At 45.6% G+C, this 22,276-nt stretch overlaps 1 protein-coding gene across 1 annotated transcript in view; it reads left to right on the top strand.

Moving 5' to 3' along the window:
- Positions 1-22,276, top strand: part of LOC137355554 (CD209 antigen-like) — a 52,812-nt gene that overhangs the window by 6,294 nt on the left and 24,242 nt on the right. The window contains exons 3-6 of the mRNA XM_068020800.1: positions 459-533; positions 9,404-9,475; positions 15,209-15,283; positions 19,616-19,687. Coding sequence (XP_067876901.1) covers positions 459-533; positions 9,404-9,475; positions 15,209-15,283; positions 19,616-19,687 — 294 coding nt within the window. The remainder of the gene's footprint in view (positions 1-458; positions 534-9,403; positions 9,476-15,208; positions 15,284-19,615; positions 19,688-22,276) is intronic.

The following is a 22,276-nucleotide window of genomic DNA, read 5'->3' as shown; positions in this document are numbered from 1 at the left end:
ATTTCATGATTTCTCTCCCTCACCTCTCATCTCACACCTCTCCACGTAAAATTGCATCTGCCTCCTGTCTGCCCATTTCACTAACCTCTCCATGTCGACCTGACATCTTTTACATTCTACTTCACTCGTTATAAAGCCACTACCTTTCAGTTTTCAGTCGTTATGTGATTCTCTTCTCTGCCAGATTCCAACTCAACTAAACAAAGAACAAAAGGGTTCCTGGACCCAGCTCTGGTCCCTGAAATAACACGTCCAAGCCTTCTCTAATTTCCATGCGATGGGTGTGGGAGGGGGGACTCACAACAATCCTTGCAGGGGTGGGAGGGGAGGGAAAGGGAACTTCACTTTGGCTGGGAAAACAAAGGTTACCTTAACATGTGATATTGTCCATTCGAGACAGGGGAGGCAAATCCAGTCTATGCTAATGTGCGAGAGTCAAATCCTTGTTTCCTTTTCAGTTGCTCAGATGCTCAGTGAAATGAAAACGACAGTCACAGATTTCAAGGTGGAACTTTCCCAGTTGAAGAGTAATGGTGAGTGTGAAATCCCAATCTGATAAAGGAGACGGTCCTGTTTGGGTGAAAGTCACTTGAATAAAACTTCTGTATTTTGATTTGGGGTTTGGTTTGTGATTGGAGCTAAATTCTAATACCCATCCTGTACTGATACAATGTTAAGTAGTTTGTTGTTATAATCTATCTCAGAGGAGTCAAACCTATGGCAGGTGGAACAGTTTCATCCAGCCCACAGTGTCCTCTGCTTAGAATTTGGCAAGTCTCCTGGAACGGAACGTCAGCTCCTGGAATAAAAGCAGATGCTGGAAATCTGAAATGAAAGGTCTGATGGAAGGTCATCAACCAGAAACGTTAACTCCTTTTCTCTCTCCACAGATACTGCCAGACCTGCTATTTCCCGCGCTTTCTGTTTTTATTATAAATCCCCCGGACCCTGCTTCAGCAATCCAGGAGAGCTGGGCCTTTTAAGTTTCATACCACCTGTCTTGCTGTGTTACAGCATCACCCCCCACTGTGTGTCATCACCTCCCTGCAGTGTGACATCATTACCCTGCTCGGTGACATCACCACCCCTACCCTCCCTCCCTGCACACACTACAGCAATGGAACACTGGTTGGGGTGAGATCGATGTTTCTGCGGTGATGCCCAAGTGGTTGAACCGCTTTGAAGTTTTGCCCTAAATGGTTTAGTTTAGTTTAGAGATACAGCACTGAAACAGGCCCTTCGGCCCATCGAGTCTGTGCTGACCATCAACCACCCATTTGTACTAATCCTACACTCATCCCATGTTCCCTACCACATCCCCACCTGTCCCTATATTTCCCTACCACCTACCTATACTAGGGGCAATTTATAATGGCCAATTTACCTAGCAACCTGCAAGTCTTTGGCTTGTGGGAGGAAACCGGAGCACCCGGAGAAAACCCACGCAGACACAGGAAGAACTTGCAAACTCCACACAGGCAGTACTCAGAATTGAACCCGGGTCGCTGGAGCTGTGAGGCTGCGGTGCTAACCACTGCGCCACTGTGCCGCCCCTAGTGTTGGTGTTGAGCTTCTTTGTTGTTGTTGTGTCACACTCCAGACTTGTGCCTTGTAGGTAGTGCAGAGACTTTGACTAGTGAGGAGGTGAGGCACGTGCCACAGAATATGCAGCCTCTGACCTGCTCAAGTAGCCACAGCCTTTATGTGGATGGTTCAGTTAAGTTTCTGATCAATGGTGACCCCCAGGATGTTGATGGTGAAGGATTTGGCAAGAGCAATCCCATTGAATTTCAAATGGAGGTGATTACATTCTCTCTCTCGGTCAGTAACTGGCATTTGTGTGACACAAATATTACTTGCCACTTGTCAGTTCAAGCCTGGATGTTATTGAAGTCTTGCTGCATGCAGACATGGCATCATTTTGTGATGAGGAATGTGAATGGACCTGAGCACTGCAATCATCAGCAAACATCCCCACTTCTGACATACCTGGACAATTTTTCACATTGTCAGGTTGATACCAGTGTTGTAGCTGTACAGGCAAAGCTTGGCTAGGGGCACAGGTAGGAGAGCAGGTCTCCAGCACGATGTTGTATCATGACTTTAAGTGGGTACGTCCATAATCTGTAGACATCATCAGACAGGATATGATGTCGTCTGTCATAGGCACAGTAGTTGGAATATGTTAGTTGACCAAGAAAGACATACTAGAAAGAGCTCTCCAGCAATGTGTATATACTACTGTAATCTTTGAATAAAAAGTATCGCTCATCTACTTGAGTGATTGGCAAGTTTGTGTTTGAAACATAGAAAGAACCACAACACACTACAGCTGATACATTGTCAGGGCCTGTAGCCTTTGCTTTTCTAGCTGTTTCTTGATATCAGGTGGAGAGTTTCGAATTAGTGAAGACTGGCATCTATTATCCCTTGGGGGTGACCCCTTGGGGATGAGCGATCATAATATGATAGAATTCTTCATCAAGATGGAGAGTGACATAGTTGATTCTAAGACTAGGGTCCTGAAACTTCATAAAGGAAACTACGAAGGTTTGAGGTGCGAGTTGGCTATGATGGATTAGGAAACGTTACTTAAAGGGATGATGGTAGATAGGCAATGGCAAAGATTCAAAGGGTGCATGGATGAACTGCAACAATGGTTTATTCCTGTCTGGCGCAAAAGTAAAACGGGAAAAGTAGCCAAACTATGGATTACAAGGGAAATTAGAGATCCAGGAAAGAGGCATACAAATCCACCAGAGAAAACAACAGAACTGAGGATTGGGAGCAGTTTAGAATTCAGCAAAGGAGGACCAAGGGATTGATTAAGGAGGGGAGAATAGAGTACGAGAGTAAGCTTGTGGGAAACATAAAAACTGACTGTAAAGGTTTCGAGAGGTATGTGAAGAGAAAAAGATTGGTGAAGACAAATGTAGGTCCCTTACAGTCAGAAACAGGGGAATTTATTATGGGGAACAAAGAAATGGCTGACCAACTAAATGCATACTTTGGTTATGTCTTCACAAAGGAGGACAAAAATATCATACCAGAAATGTTGGGGAACAGGGTTTAGTCAGAGGGAGTAACTGAAGGAAATCTGTATTAGTAGAGAAATGGTGTAGGGGAAATTGATTGGATTGAAGGCTGATAAATCCCCAGGGCCTGATAGTCTACATCCCAGAGTACGTAAGGAAGTGGCCCTCGAAATAGTGGATGCATTGGTGGTCATCTTTCTAGATTCTATAGACTCTGGAACAGTTCCTATAGATTGGAGGTTAGCAAATGTAACCCCACTATTTAAAAAGGGAGGTAGAGAGAAAGCCTGACGTTGGTAGTGGGGAAAATTCTAGAGTCCATTATCAAAGATTTTATAGCAGAGCACTTGGAGAAAAGTGGTAGAATCGGACAGAGTCGACATGGATTTATGAAAGGGATATCATGCTTGACAAATCTACTAGAATTCGTCGAGGATGTAACAGTAGAGTTGATGAGAGTAGGAGCCAGCGGATGTGGTTTATTTGAACTTTCAGAAGGCTTTCGACAAAGTCCCACATAAGAGATTAGCATGTAAAATTCAAGCGCATGGGATTGGGGCTAGTGTATTGCGATGGATAGAAAATTGGTTAGCAGACAGGAAACAAAGAGTAGGAATAAACAGATCATTTTCTGAATGACAGGCAGTGACTAATGTGGTACCGCAGGGATCGGTGCTAGGACCCCAGCTATTCACAATATATATTAATGATTTAGATGAGGGAAAAAAATGTAATATTTCCAAATTTGCAGATGACACAAACTGGGTGGAAAGATTAGTTGTGAGGAGGATACAGAGAGGCTTCAGGTTGATTTGGACAAGTTGAGTGAGAGGGCAAATGCATAGCAGATACAGTATAATGTGGATAAATGTGAGGTTATCTACTTTGGTAGCAAAAACAGGAAGGCAGATTATTATCTGAACGGCTATAAACTGAGAGAGGAGAATGTGCAGCGAGGCCTGGGTGTTCTCGTACACCAGTTGCTGATGGTGCATGCAGGTGCAACAGGTGGTAAAAAAGGCAAATGGTATGTTGGCCTTCATAGTGAGAGGATTTGAGTACAGAAGCAGGGATGTCTTGCTGCAATTATACAGGGCCTTGGTGAGGCCACACCTGGAATATTGTGTGCAGTTTTGGTCTCCGTATCTGAGGAAAAATGTTCTTGCTACAGAGGGAGTGCAACGAAGGTTTACCAGACTGATTCCTGAGATGGCGGGACTGACGTATGAGGAGAGATTGACTCGGTTAGGATAATATTCGCTGGAGTTCAGAAGAGTGAGAGGGGATCTCATAGAAACCTATAAAATTCTAACAGGACTGGACAGGGTAGATGCAGGAAGGATGTTCCCGATGGTGGTGGAGTCCAGAACCAGGGGTCATAGTCTAAGGATACGGGGTAAACCTTTCAGGAGTGGGATGAGGAGAAATTACTTCACCCAGAGAGTGGTGAGCCTGTGGAATTTGCTACCACAGAAAGCAGTCGAGGCCAAAACATTGAATGTTTTCAAGAAGGAGTTAGAAATAGCTCTTGGGTCTAAAGGGATCAAAGGATATGGGGTGAAAGCGGGAACAGGCTACTAAGTTGGATGATCAGCCATGATCATAATGAATGGTGGAGCAGGCTCGAAGGGCCAAATGGCCTACTCCTGCTCCTATTTTCTATGTTTCTATTACAGTGGGGGACCTCAGGGGGTCATCCATTTGTTACTTCAGGATAAAGATGATTGTCAGTGCTTCAGGCATGCATTTTGTAATCATGTGTTGGGTTCCACCACAATTTCTGGAGACTCTCGACTCAGTTACTTTGGGAATTGTCCACCAGCATTCATGACTAAATATGAAGGAACCGCAGACCTTTGACCTGATCCGTTAGTTGTGGGATCGCTTAGCTCTGTCTTTTGCATGGCGTTTCTGCTGTTTAGCATGCATGTAGTCCTGTGTTGAACTTCGCCAGGTTGTCACCTCAGGCTTAATGTTGTTGTGGCGATAGGGTCATAGTGGGGGTGTTGAAAGTTGGGTGGGCCCCCATTGCAATTCCACGGTGGACAGGCAGTTAACTGCCCACCATCTGGGACGCCATCCCTTTAAGGGACGAGCCCCTGCCTCCAGAGCTGCCAGCCAATCGGATGACTGGCAGATCTGCAGTACCTGTAACACCACTGGGAGCAGTGGCCACTTCCTATATTGCAGGACCTCCTGCAGTAACAAGGACATCAGAGACCCCCGAGAGAGATATGTGGGGTCAGGGTCATTAGGGTCATGTAGGCATGCACCAGTGACGACATGGGATGTGGAGGTCGGGAGTGTGTCTCTCATTGGGGTGACAATCGTTGCCGGGCAGGCTCTCTGGAAAGGTTGCCCCAAAGGAGGGATGCCCCAGCCCCAATATGAGACCACCAACTCTCCATGGCAGTGGGCACTTCCACTTTCTATTAAATTGAGGTGGAGACTAGAAAGAGGCCGTGGACATTAATTGGTCACTTAAAGGCCTTAATTATCCTGGGGCTGTGCTTGGCCTTCCCCTCCCTGGACTAAATTGGAAGTCATGGGAAGGTGACGGACACTCCAACCCCCACTGTCTCACGCAATTTTATGCACCCCCCTCCTCTATTCCCATCCCTAAGGGGCCCATAAAATTCAGCTACTCATTTCATTACTCATAAACTGCTCCTGACATGCTGTCCTACACTCCTCACTGAAAGAAGGTTGGTCATCTGACTGGTTGGTGACAGAGGAATGAGGGATATGATGGGCCATGAGGTTACAGATTATGCTGGATTATGATACATGTACAACTGCTAATGGCCCACAGCGTCTCATGGATAGCCAGCTTTGAGCTACTGGATCCCACGTAGCACGGTGATAGTGCATAAGACAAAATGGAGGGTGCCTTCAGTGTGAAGACAGGAATTGATCTCCACAAGTTCTGTGCTATGGTCACTCCTACCAATACTGCTGTGGACAGTGTTACAACCGAGGCGGGAGGAGTGCATTGTTTATTCTAGTTCCACTTCTCCACAGTTCACAATATATTTACATTTTTACCACTTACCGATACGGTCAATCATATACTCTATTTTTATCCCAGAATAAAATACACTAACCAGGTTTCTTTAATAAACAACAAAATTATCTGTTTATTCTAACACAAGTGTTACGAACAGGTGAGAAAGAGGAAGAGGGTTCCCTTTCAGCCTTCACCTGGTCTTACTGTTACAGGGTTTTGTTTTTAACACACCATGCTTTTAGTTCCCCCGTGGTGAATCCTTGTTCACTGCTTTCCAATTATAAAGCAAAGAAACCAGCACAAACAGGCTTTCTTAGGTTTAAAGAAGAAAGACTGAAATTTATTAAAATTTATTAAAAATTGGTGGCACAGTGGCACAGTGGTTAGCACCACAGCCTCACAGCTCCAGCAACCTGGGTTCGGTTCTGGGTACTGCCTGTGCGGAGTTTGCACGTTCTCCCTGTGACCGCGTGGGTTTCTGTCGGGTGCTCTGGTTTCCTCCCACAGCCAAAGACTTGCAGGTTGATAGGTAAATTGGCCATTGTAAATTGCCCCTAGTGTAGGTAGGTGGTAGGAGAATGGTAGGGATTAATGTAGGATTAGTATAAAATGGGTGGTTGTTGGTCAGCACAGACTCAGTTGGCTGAAGGGCCTGTTTCAGTGCTGTATCTCTAAATATAAAAAAAAATACACTTAAACTCTAATTCGGTAAATGCCTACGGATACACGATGTGCCCACGCTAGCATGCATATGCAATACACACAAATGCAAATAGAGACAGAGAAGAGTGGAAGAGAAAGTAAAGTGGAAAGGTTTGAGGCAATATCTGAAGCATTGTAGTTGCGGTTCTTTGAGTTCATTGTAGAGTCCTTGATTGTAGGTAGTTGTTTCTTTTCGTTGGAGCCCAGTATTCTTCTTAAACCTTGTTCACTGCAGGAGACTTTTCTCTCTTGGGGTTCATGTGTCTTCAGTGGGTTTTGGAGTTCTGTGAGAAAGAGATGGGAACAGCAGGAGAGGCTATGGTGAGCCATCCAGGAGAGGTCTTTCCAATCCAGGAGCAAACAGCTTTCTACTGACGCTCAGTTCAAAACTGTACAATTCAGAAAAAAACCCCAGGCTGCCAAGCAGGTTAGTCATGTGACTAACTGGTTTGGCCTTTTCTGTTTGTGGGTTGTATTGAGCAGGGAGTAGCTCCTTTGTTCTGTGCACTGTCTGTTAATATGCAAAAATGTCTTTCCAGCCGGGGGCCTGGCAACCCCTTGTCACAGGCCTTCTCTTCTCCCTAGCAACAATTTGAAATTTAATGTCCCTATTGTAAAATTAATGTGCCTCATTCTTGGCAGGTGGGGCCTGCATGACACAAGTCAACCAGTAATGAAGTAATGCATAAACACAGATTAAAATATTAAAATTCCCTTTTTACCTTCGCCCCTTACACTCACACATACACATTTATCAGTTAACAGGAGAAAAATGAAGGGATTTTTGTTTTTTGAGCTCTATTATGGACAAAAAAAACACTTGGGTTGAATACTTGCTCATTGTTGAAGATTCAGCGGATGATACATGTTGTGTTCCAAAACTGGCATACAGTCTGGCTTCCGAGTACTGCGATCTTTTCAGGTGGCATTGTGAATTAATTTGTAGTTTTTCTTCAAAGACAGGAGACGATATTAATTGACACAGTGGACTTCTCAGGTGAGAAGTGAGAGGTGAGAGGTGCTGGAAAGTTGAGAGGGATCGTGGTTTTCTCTCTTTCCTTGGGAATTCTCTTCTCTCCTTGGAAGTTCTCTCCCTTTTTCTCCAGTTCAACCCTAACTCAAAACAATTTTAAAGCAAAACTGACACCAGGAGGTCAAACATTTGATCTCCATCAATCTTGACCTGTCACTTCATCGTAAACAGCTTCTCCAGATATCCAAAGTTCTCTGTCGTTTATTGAGCTGGAAGTCAGGTGGTTTCCCAGAAAGGCTTGTTTTCCTCATTGTTTCTCAAAGTCAAATGGCCTTTACATGACCCTCTTTGAAAGCCCCAAAGTTTAACATTTCTTCAATCTTTCAAAAATGAATCCTCAAAAAATATTTTTAACAAAACAGAGGCAGTACACAACAACAGGGCGGCACAGTGGCACAGTGGCAAGCACCGCAGCCTCACAGCTCCAGGGACCTGGGTTCAATTCTGGGTACTGCCTGTGCGGAGTTTGCAAGTTCTCCCTGTGACCGCGTGGGTTTCCGTCGGGTGCTCCGGTTTCCTCCCACAGCCAAAGACTTGCAGGCGATAGGTAAATTGGCCATTGTAAATTGCCCCTAGTGTAGGTAGGTGGTAGGAAATATGGAATTACTGTCGGGTTAATATAAATGGGTGGTTGTTGGTCGGCATAGACTCGGTGGGCCGAAGGGCCTGTTTCAGTGCTGTTTCTCTAAATAAAATCCGATGCAAGTTGCCAAAATGGTCAAGCTAATTCACGAGGGTCGTGGTTATCTGACTGACCTAGTAATCCACAGACCTTGACTAAAAATCCAGGAAGTGTGAGTTCAAATCCCAGTGTGATAGTTTAAGAATTTGAACTCAGTTCAAAAAAAATCTGGAAATAGAAATCTAAAATCAGTAAAAGTGTTGATGAATCAGTTAAATTGTCATAAAATCCAAACTAGTTCTCCAGTGTCCTTTAAAAATAGAAACCTGTTGTCTTTACCCAGTCTGGTCCATATGTGAGTCAAGTCCCATAACAACATGGTTGACTCTGAACTTCCCTCTCAGTGGCTGAGCAAGCACTCTTATTGACCGTGACTAGCTGTCCTGAGATGGTGAGAGTGGACTTCCTCCTTGAACTGTGCAATTCCCGTGGCAATTGTTTTCCCACTATGGGGTTCATTAGGGAATTCCAGGATATTGACTCCCAACAAGGCAATAATGACGCATGTCCAAGTCAGGTCAGTTTGATGAATTGACTGAAGATGGATGTTCCTGTGAGGAACTCCTGCAGTGATATCCTGTGGCTGAGATGTCATGAAACAATGAAGTAAGTGGATAATGGGAAAACATTTTTGATTGGCTCAAATTTTCCAAAAGCCAATCAGATTTTAGTGCTCGGGTCGCATAGAATGTGATGTGCTTCACATGAGACACTTCATATGTCGCGAGCCGCCCCTCCCCCCCGCCCCCCCCCACCCGTAACATTGCCGATTCTGATTGTTTGAGGTGTGATGTACATGTGCTGAACACAAGGTTTTTATACTTTTATATAAAGATTGATAATGTGTTGAGGAGTATCACTGCCCTTTCAAAGTAAGCCGAGAGAGGTGATAATGATCTCTGGAGAAACAGTATCACATGATCTAAAGTGTTTTCCTCTTTCAGTTACAGGAATGTCTGAGGAGACAAGAAGCTCACTCACTGAACTCGGGACTAAAATTTCACAACTTCCGCAGAGTAAGTTAAATAATCATCAGAGAGACCTTTAATCTCCAATTATTCATACTGGAAACTATCTAAATGTTGACACTGGAATCAGCTGATTGATAATACTGTACATCTACTCATCACTGACTCCAGTTACTATATACATTTGTATCTGGTGTGATCACATCAGCAAGCAATTTCCCTCCTCACTTTGCTCCTGGAGATGCTCAATTCCCCAACTGACAGGAGGGGAAAGGTTACCCCAGGGTTTCCAGCTACCCCGGGAGGGGGAGGGGGTGGGGCAGAGCTCCTGTGTCTATAACAAGTGCAGGCATTGCAATCGTGTGGATCTGAAGGGAGGGGTCACCAGCCCAGAGTCTGAGTTTTCTCTGTGAATGCAAGTTGCGTGCGGGGTGTTTAAAGATAATGTGGCCTGTCCTTGGGCCTGGGGCTCTCAGAGGACAGGCCACAGTGCCCTGTGGTCAGTGAATTTCATCCTCCACAGGGACCCAGCAGATCCTTTGGCTCTTTGTGGGTAACAGATACAAGGGTCTGTAATTTCACTGTCCTCTGGCGAGGTTTCGGGATTGGAGCAAAATTAAAGAATGTAATGTTAGGAGAAGTCCTTGATGCGATCCAACCTCCGAGCAATCTTGCTCGGCAGCATGTGATTGGGACTGGTTACCTGCTCAGCAGCTGTGGGGAACTAATTAGACTCAAATAACTGCTCTCTAAGGGCCAGTTTGGTGCAGTCTGCCTGATGGCATCTGGGTCACCCACTGAGGCCGAAGCTGCGCAGCTGCCTAGAGGCAGCCACCGGGTTGCAGGCCGGGTACCATCGACGCCTCCTCTAGATCCCCTGATCTCACAGCCAGGGGGATCAGAGGGCTACTGCTTCTGCAGGCCATCCTGTGGAGGGGTTCCCCTTCATCAATGATGGCTTGGCAGCTGTGGCCACATTTCTTTTTTACAATTGTATATTTCTTCACAGGACGCCCCCATCTTGCTGCGTCCTCTTGTTCTCCTACCTAACCCATATTGCCCATCTCTCCCAGTGGGGCTGCCAGCCTAACATCACAGTTGGCCGTCTGACTGGGTCACCAGGTTCCTGGTCCACTCTTTGCCCTTAATTGGACAGGGCTCTGGGATGTGGCTTCTTAATTGGCCTCCCCGGGAAGATTGCACCTGACATCCCACCACGGCCACTTCTCGGTTCCTAAATCGGAATTGTGCCCAATGTTGGGATCGCGATCCATTGAAAAAATCCAGCACAAGGCCTCACAGCCAAATACATGATTGAGTTATCTGCCTGCAGCAGCGACTGGCCTTTCTGACCCCACTGCTGGGTGCCAACCGCTGCCTGGGGCCAGGCCTTTGTCGGGGTCAGGGCCTTGTTAATCACCAGAAACCAGAACTCCAGACAGGGTTAGGTCAGGAGATGCACACTTTAGATGTGCTTTATCTCACTCGAGCAATATCGGGGTGCCCCTGCCTCCCCCACTATCCCACACAGATTTCCCGGGAGTCTCCAGCAATTGAATATTAATCAGCAGGACACCATTATAAACAACACTCAAGAAAAATCAGAGCTGGTATGAACAAAATTGTGCTATTTTAATTTTCTTCTGGAGAACTGGTTCATGCTGATATTTCTGCTCTACTCGAGCCTCCTCCAATCCTACTTCATCTCCCCCGATCAACATATCCTTCAATTCATTTCTGCCTCATCTGCTTATCCAGCTTCACATGAAATGCATCTATTGTATTCACCTCAACTACTCCCTGTGGTAACGATCTCCACATTCTAACCTCTCTCTGAGTGAAGAACAGCAGCAACACTTGCATTTATGTAGCACCTTTAACAAAGTAACATGTCTGAAGGCATTTCATAGGAGCATCATCAATCATAATTGACACCAAGCCACGTAAAATGATAGAATGATTACCAAAATCTTGGTGAAAGTGTAAGGTTTTCAGGAGCATCTTAACAGAGGAGAGACAGGAAAACAGACAGAGATTTAGGGAGGGAATTCCAGAGTTGACGGTCCAGACAGCAGAAAGCACAGCTGCCAATGGTGGAGCAACTGAAATAGGAGATGCACCAGAGACCAGAATTGGAGGAGCACAGAGACTCGGAGGGTTGTAGGGCGAGAGGAGGTTACAGAGATAGGGATTGGTGAGACCATGCAGGGATTTCAAAATGCGGATGAGAATTTTTAAATGGAGTTACTTGACTGGGAGCCAATCTCAGTCAGCAAGGACTGGGGTGATAGGTGAACAGGACCTGGTGCGGGTAAGAATTCAGGCAGCAGAGTTCCAGACGAGCAGTTGTTTATGGAGGGCGGAAGGTGAGAGGCCGATCAGGAGAGTGTGGGAAGAGCCAAGTCTACAGCTAACAAAGACAAGGATGAGGGATTCAGCAGCAGATGAGCTGAGGCAGGGGTGGAGTCAGGTGATGTTACAGATGTAGAAATAGGTGGTCTTGGTGATCCTGTGGATATGTGGTCAGCAGCTCATCTTGGGGTCAAATATGAAATCAAAGTAGTGAACAGTCTGGTTCAGTCTCAGACAGTTGCCAGGGAGAGGGATGGAACTTTCTCCTAAACTCCCTATTGGATTTATGAGTGATAATCTTATTCATAGCTCCTAGTTTTGGACTCCCACAAGTGAAAGCATCTTCTCCAAGTCTATCCTATCCTCCCCTTGCATTATTTTAAAGCTCTTTACTGAGTCATTCCTCAGAATTCTCTTTACTGGAACAAAGGTCCCCAGCCTGTTAAGTCTTTCATGAAAGGAATAACCTCCCAGTTCCGGTATAATCCCGATGAATCTTTCTCACACATTCTCCAGTACCTCGATATCCTTTTTGTCATATGGAGATCAGAACGGTTCTGCCGGTTTTGGACCAGAGACTGCCCTCAATTATTTAATTGAGATGTCTGGGCCTTACACTGAGCTCCCCACAGGATTTTCCCTCTCACCTCTCATCCTGTGCCCCCATCCAGCCCAGACAAATCTCCAGTTAAAATTGGCCTCTGTATTTGAGGTCAGGTCGCAACATGGATGAGTGTTAATTGGATGAAAGCATTAATTTTCAAGGATGGGATGGCACCACAGAAAACCAAACTGGTTCACCAATGCGGGCAAATGGGATTTGATGCAAAGAAGTTTGGGGAACTGCATTTTCAGAGGAAGAAACAAGGCATGGGAATATACAACAACAACAAGACCTTGCATTTGTGGAGTGCCTTTAATGTCGTGAAACATTCCAGGGCACTTTGCAGGAGTGTAATCAATGAAAATTGGACACCAAGCCACATAAGGTGATATTTGGGGAGATGACAAAAAGCTTGGTCAAAGAGATAGGTCTAAAGGAATGACTTAAAGGGCGAAAGAAAGGTAGAGAGATGGAATGGTTTTAGGAGAGAATTCCAGAGCTTCGGGCCTTGGCAGCTGAAGGCACTGCTGCTAATGATGCAGTAATTAAAATTGAGGATGCTCTAGATGTCAGAATCGGAGGAGAGCAGGCATCTCAGAGGGCTGCAGGGCTGGAGGAGATGACAGAGATAGGGAGTGTGTACACTCAATGGAAAGACCAAAGCAATGGATGGAGGTCATTTCGCTCATGTTGGATCTTTACCAGAGCAATTCAGAACTAATCCACTGTTCTCCTTTTCCTCTGTATCCCTGTATATTCCTCTGCTTAAAATGAGTATCAATTTTTTTCTTAAAAGAAGCAGTGGCCTCTGCCTGAAATAATCCCTATGCCAAATCATCCTCTGCGACAACATAAAGAAACCTCTCCTACCCTCACTCCTACCCTTTCTCCTCATTCTCTCCTCACTCTATCCTCACTCCCCACAGTCTTAGTGACAATTTTAAATTGACGAAACCTCATCACTGACTCTCCAGCCTGAAGAAAAGAAATTTTCTTTTCCCTTATTCACCTTATCAGGACACTTCATAATTTTAAAGACCTCTATTAAATCTCTTCTTTTCTTTCCCTGTTCCAGTGGAATTAGTAATAATATCTCAAGTTTCTACACTTAATTAGCTTTCCAACCCTGGCATCATCCTGGTGAATCTCCACTGAAAGTTCTCTCTGATTTTAATGTCCTTTCAGTGAAAGGATGCTGAAAACAGCAAACAGGTCAGCAACGAGAGTCTAATCATTGACTTGTATGAATGTATTGTTTCTTGATTTTCTCCTGTATGCCTCTCATTTATATTGTATATATATCTCTGAGTGCCTTCTGACAACACAACCATGTGCTAACATCATCACTGTGTTATGAACTGTACACCAGCGTGGAACGCATTCATCCTTGCACACATACAGAATGCACCTGAGCTTTGACAGCTTGCCAGTACTAATGCGGGCATGCGTGTGAATACGTTATCACGCAAAGGGACGTCAGCCTCCAGGGTGAGTTTTGGAAAGACGCCTCAATCTCTGCTTCTCTTCCCCGCTCCCTCCGTTCTCTCCCATGCCCACCTGCTTGAGACTGCTCCATTCCGCCGCTCTTGACTGGTCACCGCTCCATCCCGCCACTCATTTCCCACTTCGCCGCTAGCACCCCACTCGCTCCCCCTCCCCTGTGCTTCTCTGGGCGGCGAGGTGGGGAGTGAGCAGCGGGAGGGAACGGCGAACAGTCGAGCGCAGGAGAGAATGTTGGGATGGAGCAGCAAGCAGTCGGGAGAGGCGGGCATTGTGGAGCAGCGGGTGGGAGCGTGCGAAGCCAGGCAACTGAAGCGGGGACTTGCCATCCAATTACATTTTTCAAATACTACCTCTTCATTAATACTAATTACTTTCAGTTCCTTTACAACTTTACAGACACCTTTATTTTCTAGCTAGCTTGCATTCATAAGCTCTTTTCTCTCTCTTTGTCAGTTTCTTGGTCCTCCTTTGTTAGAATCTAAATTGCTCCTAATCTTCGGGGGCTCATCACATTTTCTGGCAAACTTATATGCCAATTCCTTGGACCTAATACAATCTTTAACTTCTTTTGATGGTCACAATTAATTCACCTTTCCTGCTGTGTGTTTGTATCTTCGAGAAATGTATATTTGTTGTAAACTGTGTAATACTTCTTTAAATACTAGCCATTGCCTGTCTAGCATCAAATCTTTTAATGTATTTTCCCAATCCACCATAGCCAACTTGCCCTTCATACCGTTTTTGTTTCCTTAGTTCAGATTTAAGACCCTAGTTTCAGAATGAAGTATATCTCTTTCAAACTTGATGTAGAATTCAATCATATTATGGTTACTATTTCCTAATGGCTCCTTTACAGCTGGGTTATTAATTAGCCCTTTCTCATTACATAATACTAAATCTAAAATAGCCTGATCCCGAGTTGGTTCTTCAACATACTGCTGCAGAAATCCATCTCATATACACTCCAGGAATTCATCCTCTCTATGTCTAGCTGACATCTTTTACATTCTACTTCACTCTTTGTAAAACCATTACTTTTCAGTCCTCAGTCGTTATGTGATTCTGCTCTCTGCCAGATTCCAACTCAACTAAACCATGAACAATAGGGAACTGGAACTCGCTCTGGTCGCTGAAATATCACATCCAAACCTTCTCTAATTTCCATATGATGGGCATGGAAGGAGTGGCTCACAGAATCCTTACAGGGCTGGGAAGGGAGGGGTAATTGACTTTGGGGTGGGAAAGCCTTATCATGTGATTTTCTCCATTCGGGACAGGGGAGGAAAATCCAGTCTATGCTAACGTGTGAGAATCTTTTTCAGTTGCACAGATCGTCAGTGAAATGAAGACATCAGAGGCTGACTTCAAAGTGGAACTTTCCCAGTTGAAGAGTAATGGTGAGTGTGAAATCCTAATCTGATAAAGGAGATGATCCTATTTGGCTGAAAAGTGCTTGAATAAAACTTTTGTATTCTAATCTGGGTTTTGGTTTGTGGCTGGAACTAATATCTAATACCCATCCTGCACTGATACGATGCTGTGTAGTTTGCTGTTATAATCTATCTCAAGGGACTCATATGTATAGCAGGTGGAACAGTTACATCCAGCCCACAGTGTCCTATGCTTAGAATTTGGCACGTCTCCTGGAACGGAATATAAATCCCCCGGACCCTGCTTCTGCAATCCAGCAGAGCTGGACCTTTTCAATTTCATACCACCTGTCTTGCTGTGTTACATCATCACCCCCACTGTGTGTCATCACCTCCCTGCAGTGTGACATCATTACCCTGCTCTGTGACATCAACCACCCCCACCCTCCCTCCCTGCACACACTGCAGCAATGGAACAGTAATGGAACAATACATGGGTGGTAAGATGGGTGGAGAAGTGGCAGATGGAATTTAATCCTGAGAAGTGCGAGGTGATGCATTTTGGGAGGACTAACAAGGCAAGGGAATATACAATGGATGGTAGGACCCTCGAGTGTACTGAGGGACCTGGGAGTGCTTGTCCATAGATTACTGAAGGCAGCAGCACAGGGAGATAAGATGGTCAGGAAGGCATATGGGATTCTTACCTTTATTAGCCGAGGCATAGAATATAAGAGCAGGGAGGTTATGTTAGATCTGTATAAAACACTGGTTATGTATAGCTGGCGTACTGTGTACAGTTCTGGTCACCACACTATAGGAAAGATGTGATTGCACTGGAGAGGGTCCAAAGGAGATTCACCAGGGTGTTGCCAGGGCTGGAGCATTTCAGCTATAAAGGGAGATTGGATAGGCTGGGGTTGTTTTCCTTGGAGGGGAGAAAGCTGAGGGAGGATCTGACTGAGGTATACAAAATTGTGAGGGGCATTGATAGGATAGATAGGAAGTAACTTTTTCCCTTAGCAGAGGGCGTCAATAACCAGGGAGCATAGATTTAAGGTAACAGGCAGGAGGTTTAGAGGGGATTTGTGGAAAGATTTTTTCACTGAGAACGTGGTTGGAATCTGGAACACACTGCCTGACGGGGTGGAACAAAGAACAGTACAGCACAGGAACAGGCCATTCGGCCCTCCAAGCCTGCGCCGATCTTGATGCCTGCCTAAACTAAAACCTTCTGCACTTCCGGCGACCGAATCCCTCTATTCCCATCCTATTCATGTATTTGTCAAGATACCTCGCTATCGTACCTGCTTCCACCACCTCCCCCGGCAGCAAGTTCCAGGTACTCACCACCCTCTGTGTAAAAAATTTGCCTCACACATCCCCTCTAAAGTTTACCCCTCACACCTTAAACCCATGTCCCCGAGTGACTGACTCTTCAACCCTGGGAAAAAGCTTCTGACTATCCACTCTGTCCATGCCACTCATGACTTTGTAAACCTCTATCATGTCATCCCTCCACCTCCATCGTTTCAGTGAAAACAATATGAGTTTATCCAACCTCTCCTCATAGCTAATGCCCTCCAGACCAGGCAACATCCTGGTAATCTTCTTCCGTACCCTCTCCAAAGCCTCAACGTCCTTATGGTAGTGTGGCGACCAGAATTGCACGCAATATTCTAAGTGTGGCCTAACTAAAGTTCTGTACAGCTGCAGCATGACTTGCCTATTTTTATACTCTATGCCCCGACCGATGAAGCCAAGCATGCCATATGCCTTTTTGACTACCTTATCTACCTGCGTTGCCACTTCAAGTGACCTGTGGACCTGTACTCCCAGATCTCTCTGCCAGTCAATACTCCGAAGGGTTCTGCCATTTACTGTATACTTCCCACCTGCATTAGATCTTCCTAAATGCATTACCTCACATTTGTCCGGATTAAACTCCATCTGCCATTTCTCCGCCCAAGTCTCCAACTGATCTATATCCTGCTGTATCCTCTGACAATCCTCATCACTATCCGCATCTCCACCAACCTTTGTGTCGTCCGCAAACTTACTTATCAGAGTAGCTACATTTTCCTCCAAATCATTTATATATACTACAAAGAGCAAAGGTACTGATCCCTGCGGAACACCACTAGTCACAGCCCTCCATTCAGAAAAGCACTCTTCCACTGCTACCCTCTGTCTTCTATGACTGAGCCAGTTCTGTATCCATCTTGCCAGCTCACCTCTGATCCCGTGTGACTTCACCTTTTGTACCAGTCTGCCATGAGGGACCTTGTCAAAGGCTTTACTGCAGTCCATATAGACAACATCCACTGCCCTTCCTTCATCAATCACCTTTGTCACTTCCTCAAAAAACTCAATCAAGTTAGTGAGACATGACCTCCCCTTCACAAAACCATGCTGCCTCTCGCTAATAAGTTCATTTGTTTCCAAATGGGAGTAAATCATGTCCCAAAGAGCCCTCTCTCATAATTTCCCTACCACTGACGTAAGGCTCGCTGGCCTATAATTTCCTGGATTATCCTTGCTACCCTTCTTAAACAAAGGAACAACATTGGCTATTCTCCAGTCCTCTGGGACCTCACCTGTAGTCAATGAGGATACAAAGATTTCTGTCAAGGTAGAAGCAGGAACCCTCACAACATTTAAGTAGTATTTTGATGAGCACTTGAAATGCCATAGCATACAAGGCTACAGGCCAAGTGCTGGAAAGTATGATCAGATTGGTCGGGTGATTGATGGTCAGTGCAGATGCGTTGGGCTGAAGGGCCTGTTTCTGTGCTGTAAAACTCTATGACTCTCTGACCGGTAGGGGTGAGATCAATGTTTCTGCGGTGATGTCCAAATGGTTTAAACTGCTTTGTAGTTTTGCCCTAAATGGTGTTGAACTTCTTCATTGATATTTTCTCATGCCCCCAATTTGTGCCTTGTACGTACTGTCGAGGCTTTGCCAGTCAGGAGGTGAGCCACATGTCACAGGGGAGATGGTGGCATAGTGGTAATGTCACTGAGTGAGAAATCTAGAGGCCCAGGCTAATGCCCCGAGGACATGGGTTCAAATCCCAACACTAACCTGAAACGTTAACTCTCTTTCAAACTGCACAGATGCTGCCAGACCAGTTGGGTATTTCCAGCACTTTCTGTTATGGACAGATGCAGGTTGAGGATTGGGTCAAGTAGATGCATGAGTGTATTGGTTATCTGATTGACCTAGTAATCTACAGGCCTTGACTAATAATCCAGAGAGTGTGAGTTGAAATCCCAGTGTGACAGTTTGAGAATTTGAACTCAGTTCAAAAACAATCTGGAAATTAAAATCTGGAATCAGTAAAAGTGTTGATGAATCTGTTAAACTGTCATAAAATCCAAACTGATTCTCCAGTGTCCTTTAAAAATAGAAACCTGTTGTCTTTACCCAGTCTGGTCGAAATGTGAGTCAAGTCCCATAACAACATGGTTGAGTCTGAACTTCCCTCTCAGTGGCTGAGCAAGCACTCTTATTGACCATGACTAGCTGTCCTGAGATGGTGAGAGTGGACTTCCTCCTTGAACTGTGCAATTCCCGTGGCAATGGTTTTCCCACTATGGGGTTCATTAGGGAATTCCAGGATATTGACTCCCAACAAGGGAAATAATGACGCATGTCCAAGTCAGGTCAGTTTGATGAAATGACTGAAGATGGATGTTCCCGTGAGGAACTCCTGCAGCGATGTCCTGGGGCTGAGATGTCATGAAACAGTGAAGTAAGTGGATAGTGGGAAAGCATTTTTGATTGGCTCAAATTTCCCAAAAGCCAATCAGATTTTAGTGCTAGGGTCGCATAGAATGTGATGTGCTTCACATGAGACACTTCATATGTCGCGAGACGTCCCTCCCTCCCACCCCCCCACCCCACCCGTAACATTGTTTATGGTAGGCCGGATCATACTCTGGATATAACTACAGGAACACTGTAACTGAGAATGCAGAATGTAGTATTCTGCTGCAAAGATGGCTCTGTGTTTCAATGGTCTGTCCCTTTAAGGCTGCAGTCTAGTTACTGACCATAGGGATATCCTGAGATCCATCAGCAGATCATTGCACCTGGTGAAGAAAACATGTAGATTGGCAGATGCTTGTAAATTTCTGCTTCTAGGTTAGAAAAGATTCGCATAAAGTGACTGTCTTTCTCTCTTTGCCTGTTCTGATTGTTTGAAGTGTGCTAAACTGAAGGTTTTTATAATTTTATATAATGATTGATAATGTGTTGAGGAGTACCACTGTGCTTTCAAAGTAAATCTAGAGAGAAGGTGATAATGATCTCTGGGGAAACAGTATCACATGATCTAAAGTGTTTTCCTCTTTCAGTTACAGGAATGTCTGAGGAGACAAGAAGCTCACTCACTGAACTCGGGACTAAACTTTCACAGCTTCAGGAGAGTAAGTTAAATAATCATCAGAGAGACCTTTAATCTCCAATTATTCATACTGGAAACTATCTGAATGTTGACACTGGAATCAGCTGATTGATAATACTGTACAGCTACTCATCACTGACTCCAGTTACTATATACATTTGTATCTGGTGTGATCACATCAGCAAGCAATTTCCCTCCTCTCTCTGCTCCTGGAGATGCTCAATTCCCCAACTGACAGGAGGGGAAAGGTTACCCCAGGGCTTCCAGCTACCCCGGGAGGGGGTGGGGCAGAGCTCCTGTGTCCATAACAAGTGCAGGCATTGCAATCGCGTGGATCTGAAGGGAGGGGTCACCAGCACCTGGAGTCTGAGTTTTCTCTGTGAATACAAGTTGCGTGCGGGGTGTTTAAAGATAATGTGGCCTGTCCTTGGGCCTGGGGCTCTCAGAGGACAGGCCACAGTGCCCTGTGGTCAGTGGATTTCAACCTCCACAAGGACCCAGCAGATCCTTTGGCTCTTTTTGAACAACAGACACAAAGGTCTGTAATTTCACTGTCTTGCAAGATGGGTTTGGAGTTGGCAACAGGAGAAAGGTTGGGCAATATAACATTGGGGAGGACCTTGACACAATCCCACCTCCGAACAATCTTGCCAGAGGCAGATGTGACCCCGGATACCTGCCCAGCAAGGAAGGGTAGATAATTAAGTGCCCACATATGGCAATTTGGTGCAGTCACTGGAATCTGCCAAATGGCGGATGTGCCGCACACTGAGGCTAAAGCCGAGCAGCTGCCTGGAGCCGGCCACTCAGTTGCAGGTGGTGGACCATCGACACCTCCTCGAAATCCCCCCATCCCAGAGCCATGGGGATCAGAGGGTCACTGCTGCTGCTGCAGCCCATCCCGTGGAGGGGTTCCCCTTCATCAATGATGGCCTGGCAGTTGTGGCCACATTATTTTTTGCAATTGTATGCGTTTTCATAGGCTGCCTCCATCCTGCTGCATCCTCATGTTCTCCTACCTAACACACGGCAGACACCTTTCCCAATGGGGCAGCCTGTCTATCATCACTGCCAGCCCTCCAATTGGGCCTCCCGGTTCCCTGGGCCAACCACGGTTCTTAATTGGAAGGGGCTCCGGGACGTGGTTCATAATTGGCCACCTCCAGGAAGTTGGCAACCAACATCCTCCCATGGCCACTTCCCGTTTCCCACTCCGGAATTGAGCACGATGTCAGGATTGTGACCTATTGGACAAATCCAGCACAAGACCTCACAGCCAGATACATGACTGTGCTATTTGCCTGCAGCAGAGAGTGGCCTTTCTGGCCCCACTGCTGGGTGCCCAACGCTGCCTGGGGCCAGGCCTGTGTTAGGGTCAGGGCCTTGTTACTAGCCAGAACCCAGAACTCCAGACAGGATCTGGTCAGGAGATGCACACTTTTAGGTGCCTTGTACCTAACTCGAGGGTTGTCGGTCTGTTCCCCACCCCCCACCGTCCCCTATTATTCCACATAGAGTTGCCAACTCTCCCAGATTTCCCTGGAGTCTCCAGCAATTGAAGGTTACTCAACAGGACACCATTGTAAATAAACCTCGAGAAAAATCAGAGGTGATATTAACCAAATTGTGCTATTTGGATTTTCTTTTGGACAACTGGTTCATGCTGATATTTCTGCTCTACTCGAGCCTCCTCCAATCCTACTTCATCTCCCCCATCAACATATCCTTCAATTCATTTCTGCCTCATCTGCTTATCCAGCTTCACATGAAATGCATCTATTGTATTCACCTCAACTACTCCCTGTGGTAACGATCGCCACATTCTAACCTCTCTCTGAGTGAAGAACAGCAGCAACACTTGCATTTATGTAGCACCTTTAAGATAATAAAGTGTCCCAAGGCATTTCATAGGAGGGTTATCAAGCATCATTTGACACCAAGCCGTGTAAATAAGGTTATAGAAGAGATGATCAAAAGCTTGGTCAAAGAGGAAGATTTGCAGCATTTAGGAAGTGAATTGGAGAGCTAAGATTCCAGGCAGCTGAAAGCATGGCCACCAATGGTGGAGCATCTAAAATAGGGGATGTGCAAGAGACCAGAATTGGAGGAGCACAGAGACTCGGTGGGTTGTAGGGCGAGAGGAGGTTACAGAGATAGGGATTGGTGAGACCATGGAGAGATTTCAAAATGCGGATGAGAATTTTTAAATGGAGTTACTTGACCGGGAGCCAATCTCAGTCAGCAAGGACTGGGGTGATAGGTGAACAGGACCTGGTGCGGCTAAGAATACAGGGAGCAGAGTTCCAGACGAGCAGTTGTTTATGGAGGGCGGAAGGTGAGAGGCCGATCAGGAGAGTGTGGGAAGAGCCAAGTCTACAGCTAACAAAGACAAGGATGAGGGATTCAGCAGCAGATGAGCTGAGGCAGGGGTGGAGTCAGGTGATGTTACAGATGTAGAAATAGGTAGTCTTGGTGATCCTGTGGATATGTGGTCAGCAGCTCATCTTGGGGTCAAATATGAAATCAAAGTAGTGAACAGTCTGGTTCAGTCTCAGACAGTTGCCAGGGAGAGGGATGGAACTTCTCCTAAATTTCCTATTGGTTTTATGAA

This window comes from Heterodontus francisci, chromosome 43 (genome assembly GCF_036365525.1).
Source record: "Heterodontus francisci isolate sHetFra1 chromosome 43, sHetFra1.hap1, whole genome shotgun sequence".
Taxonomy (NCBI): Eukaryota; Metazoa; Chordata; class Chondrichthyes; order Heterodontiformes; family Heterodontidae; genus Heterodontus; species Heterodontus francisci.
The sequence above is the reverse complement of the archived record's forward strand: the minus strand, read 5'-3'. Positions and strand labels throughout refer to the sequence as shown.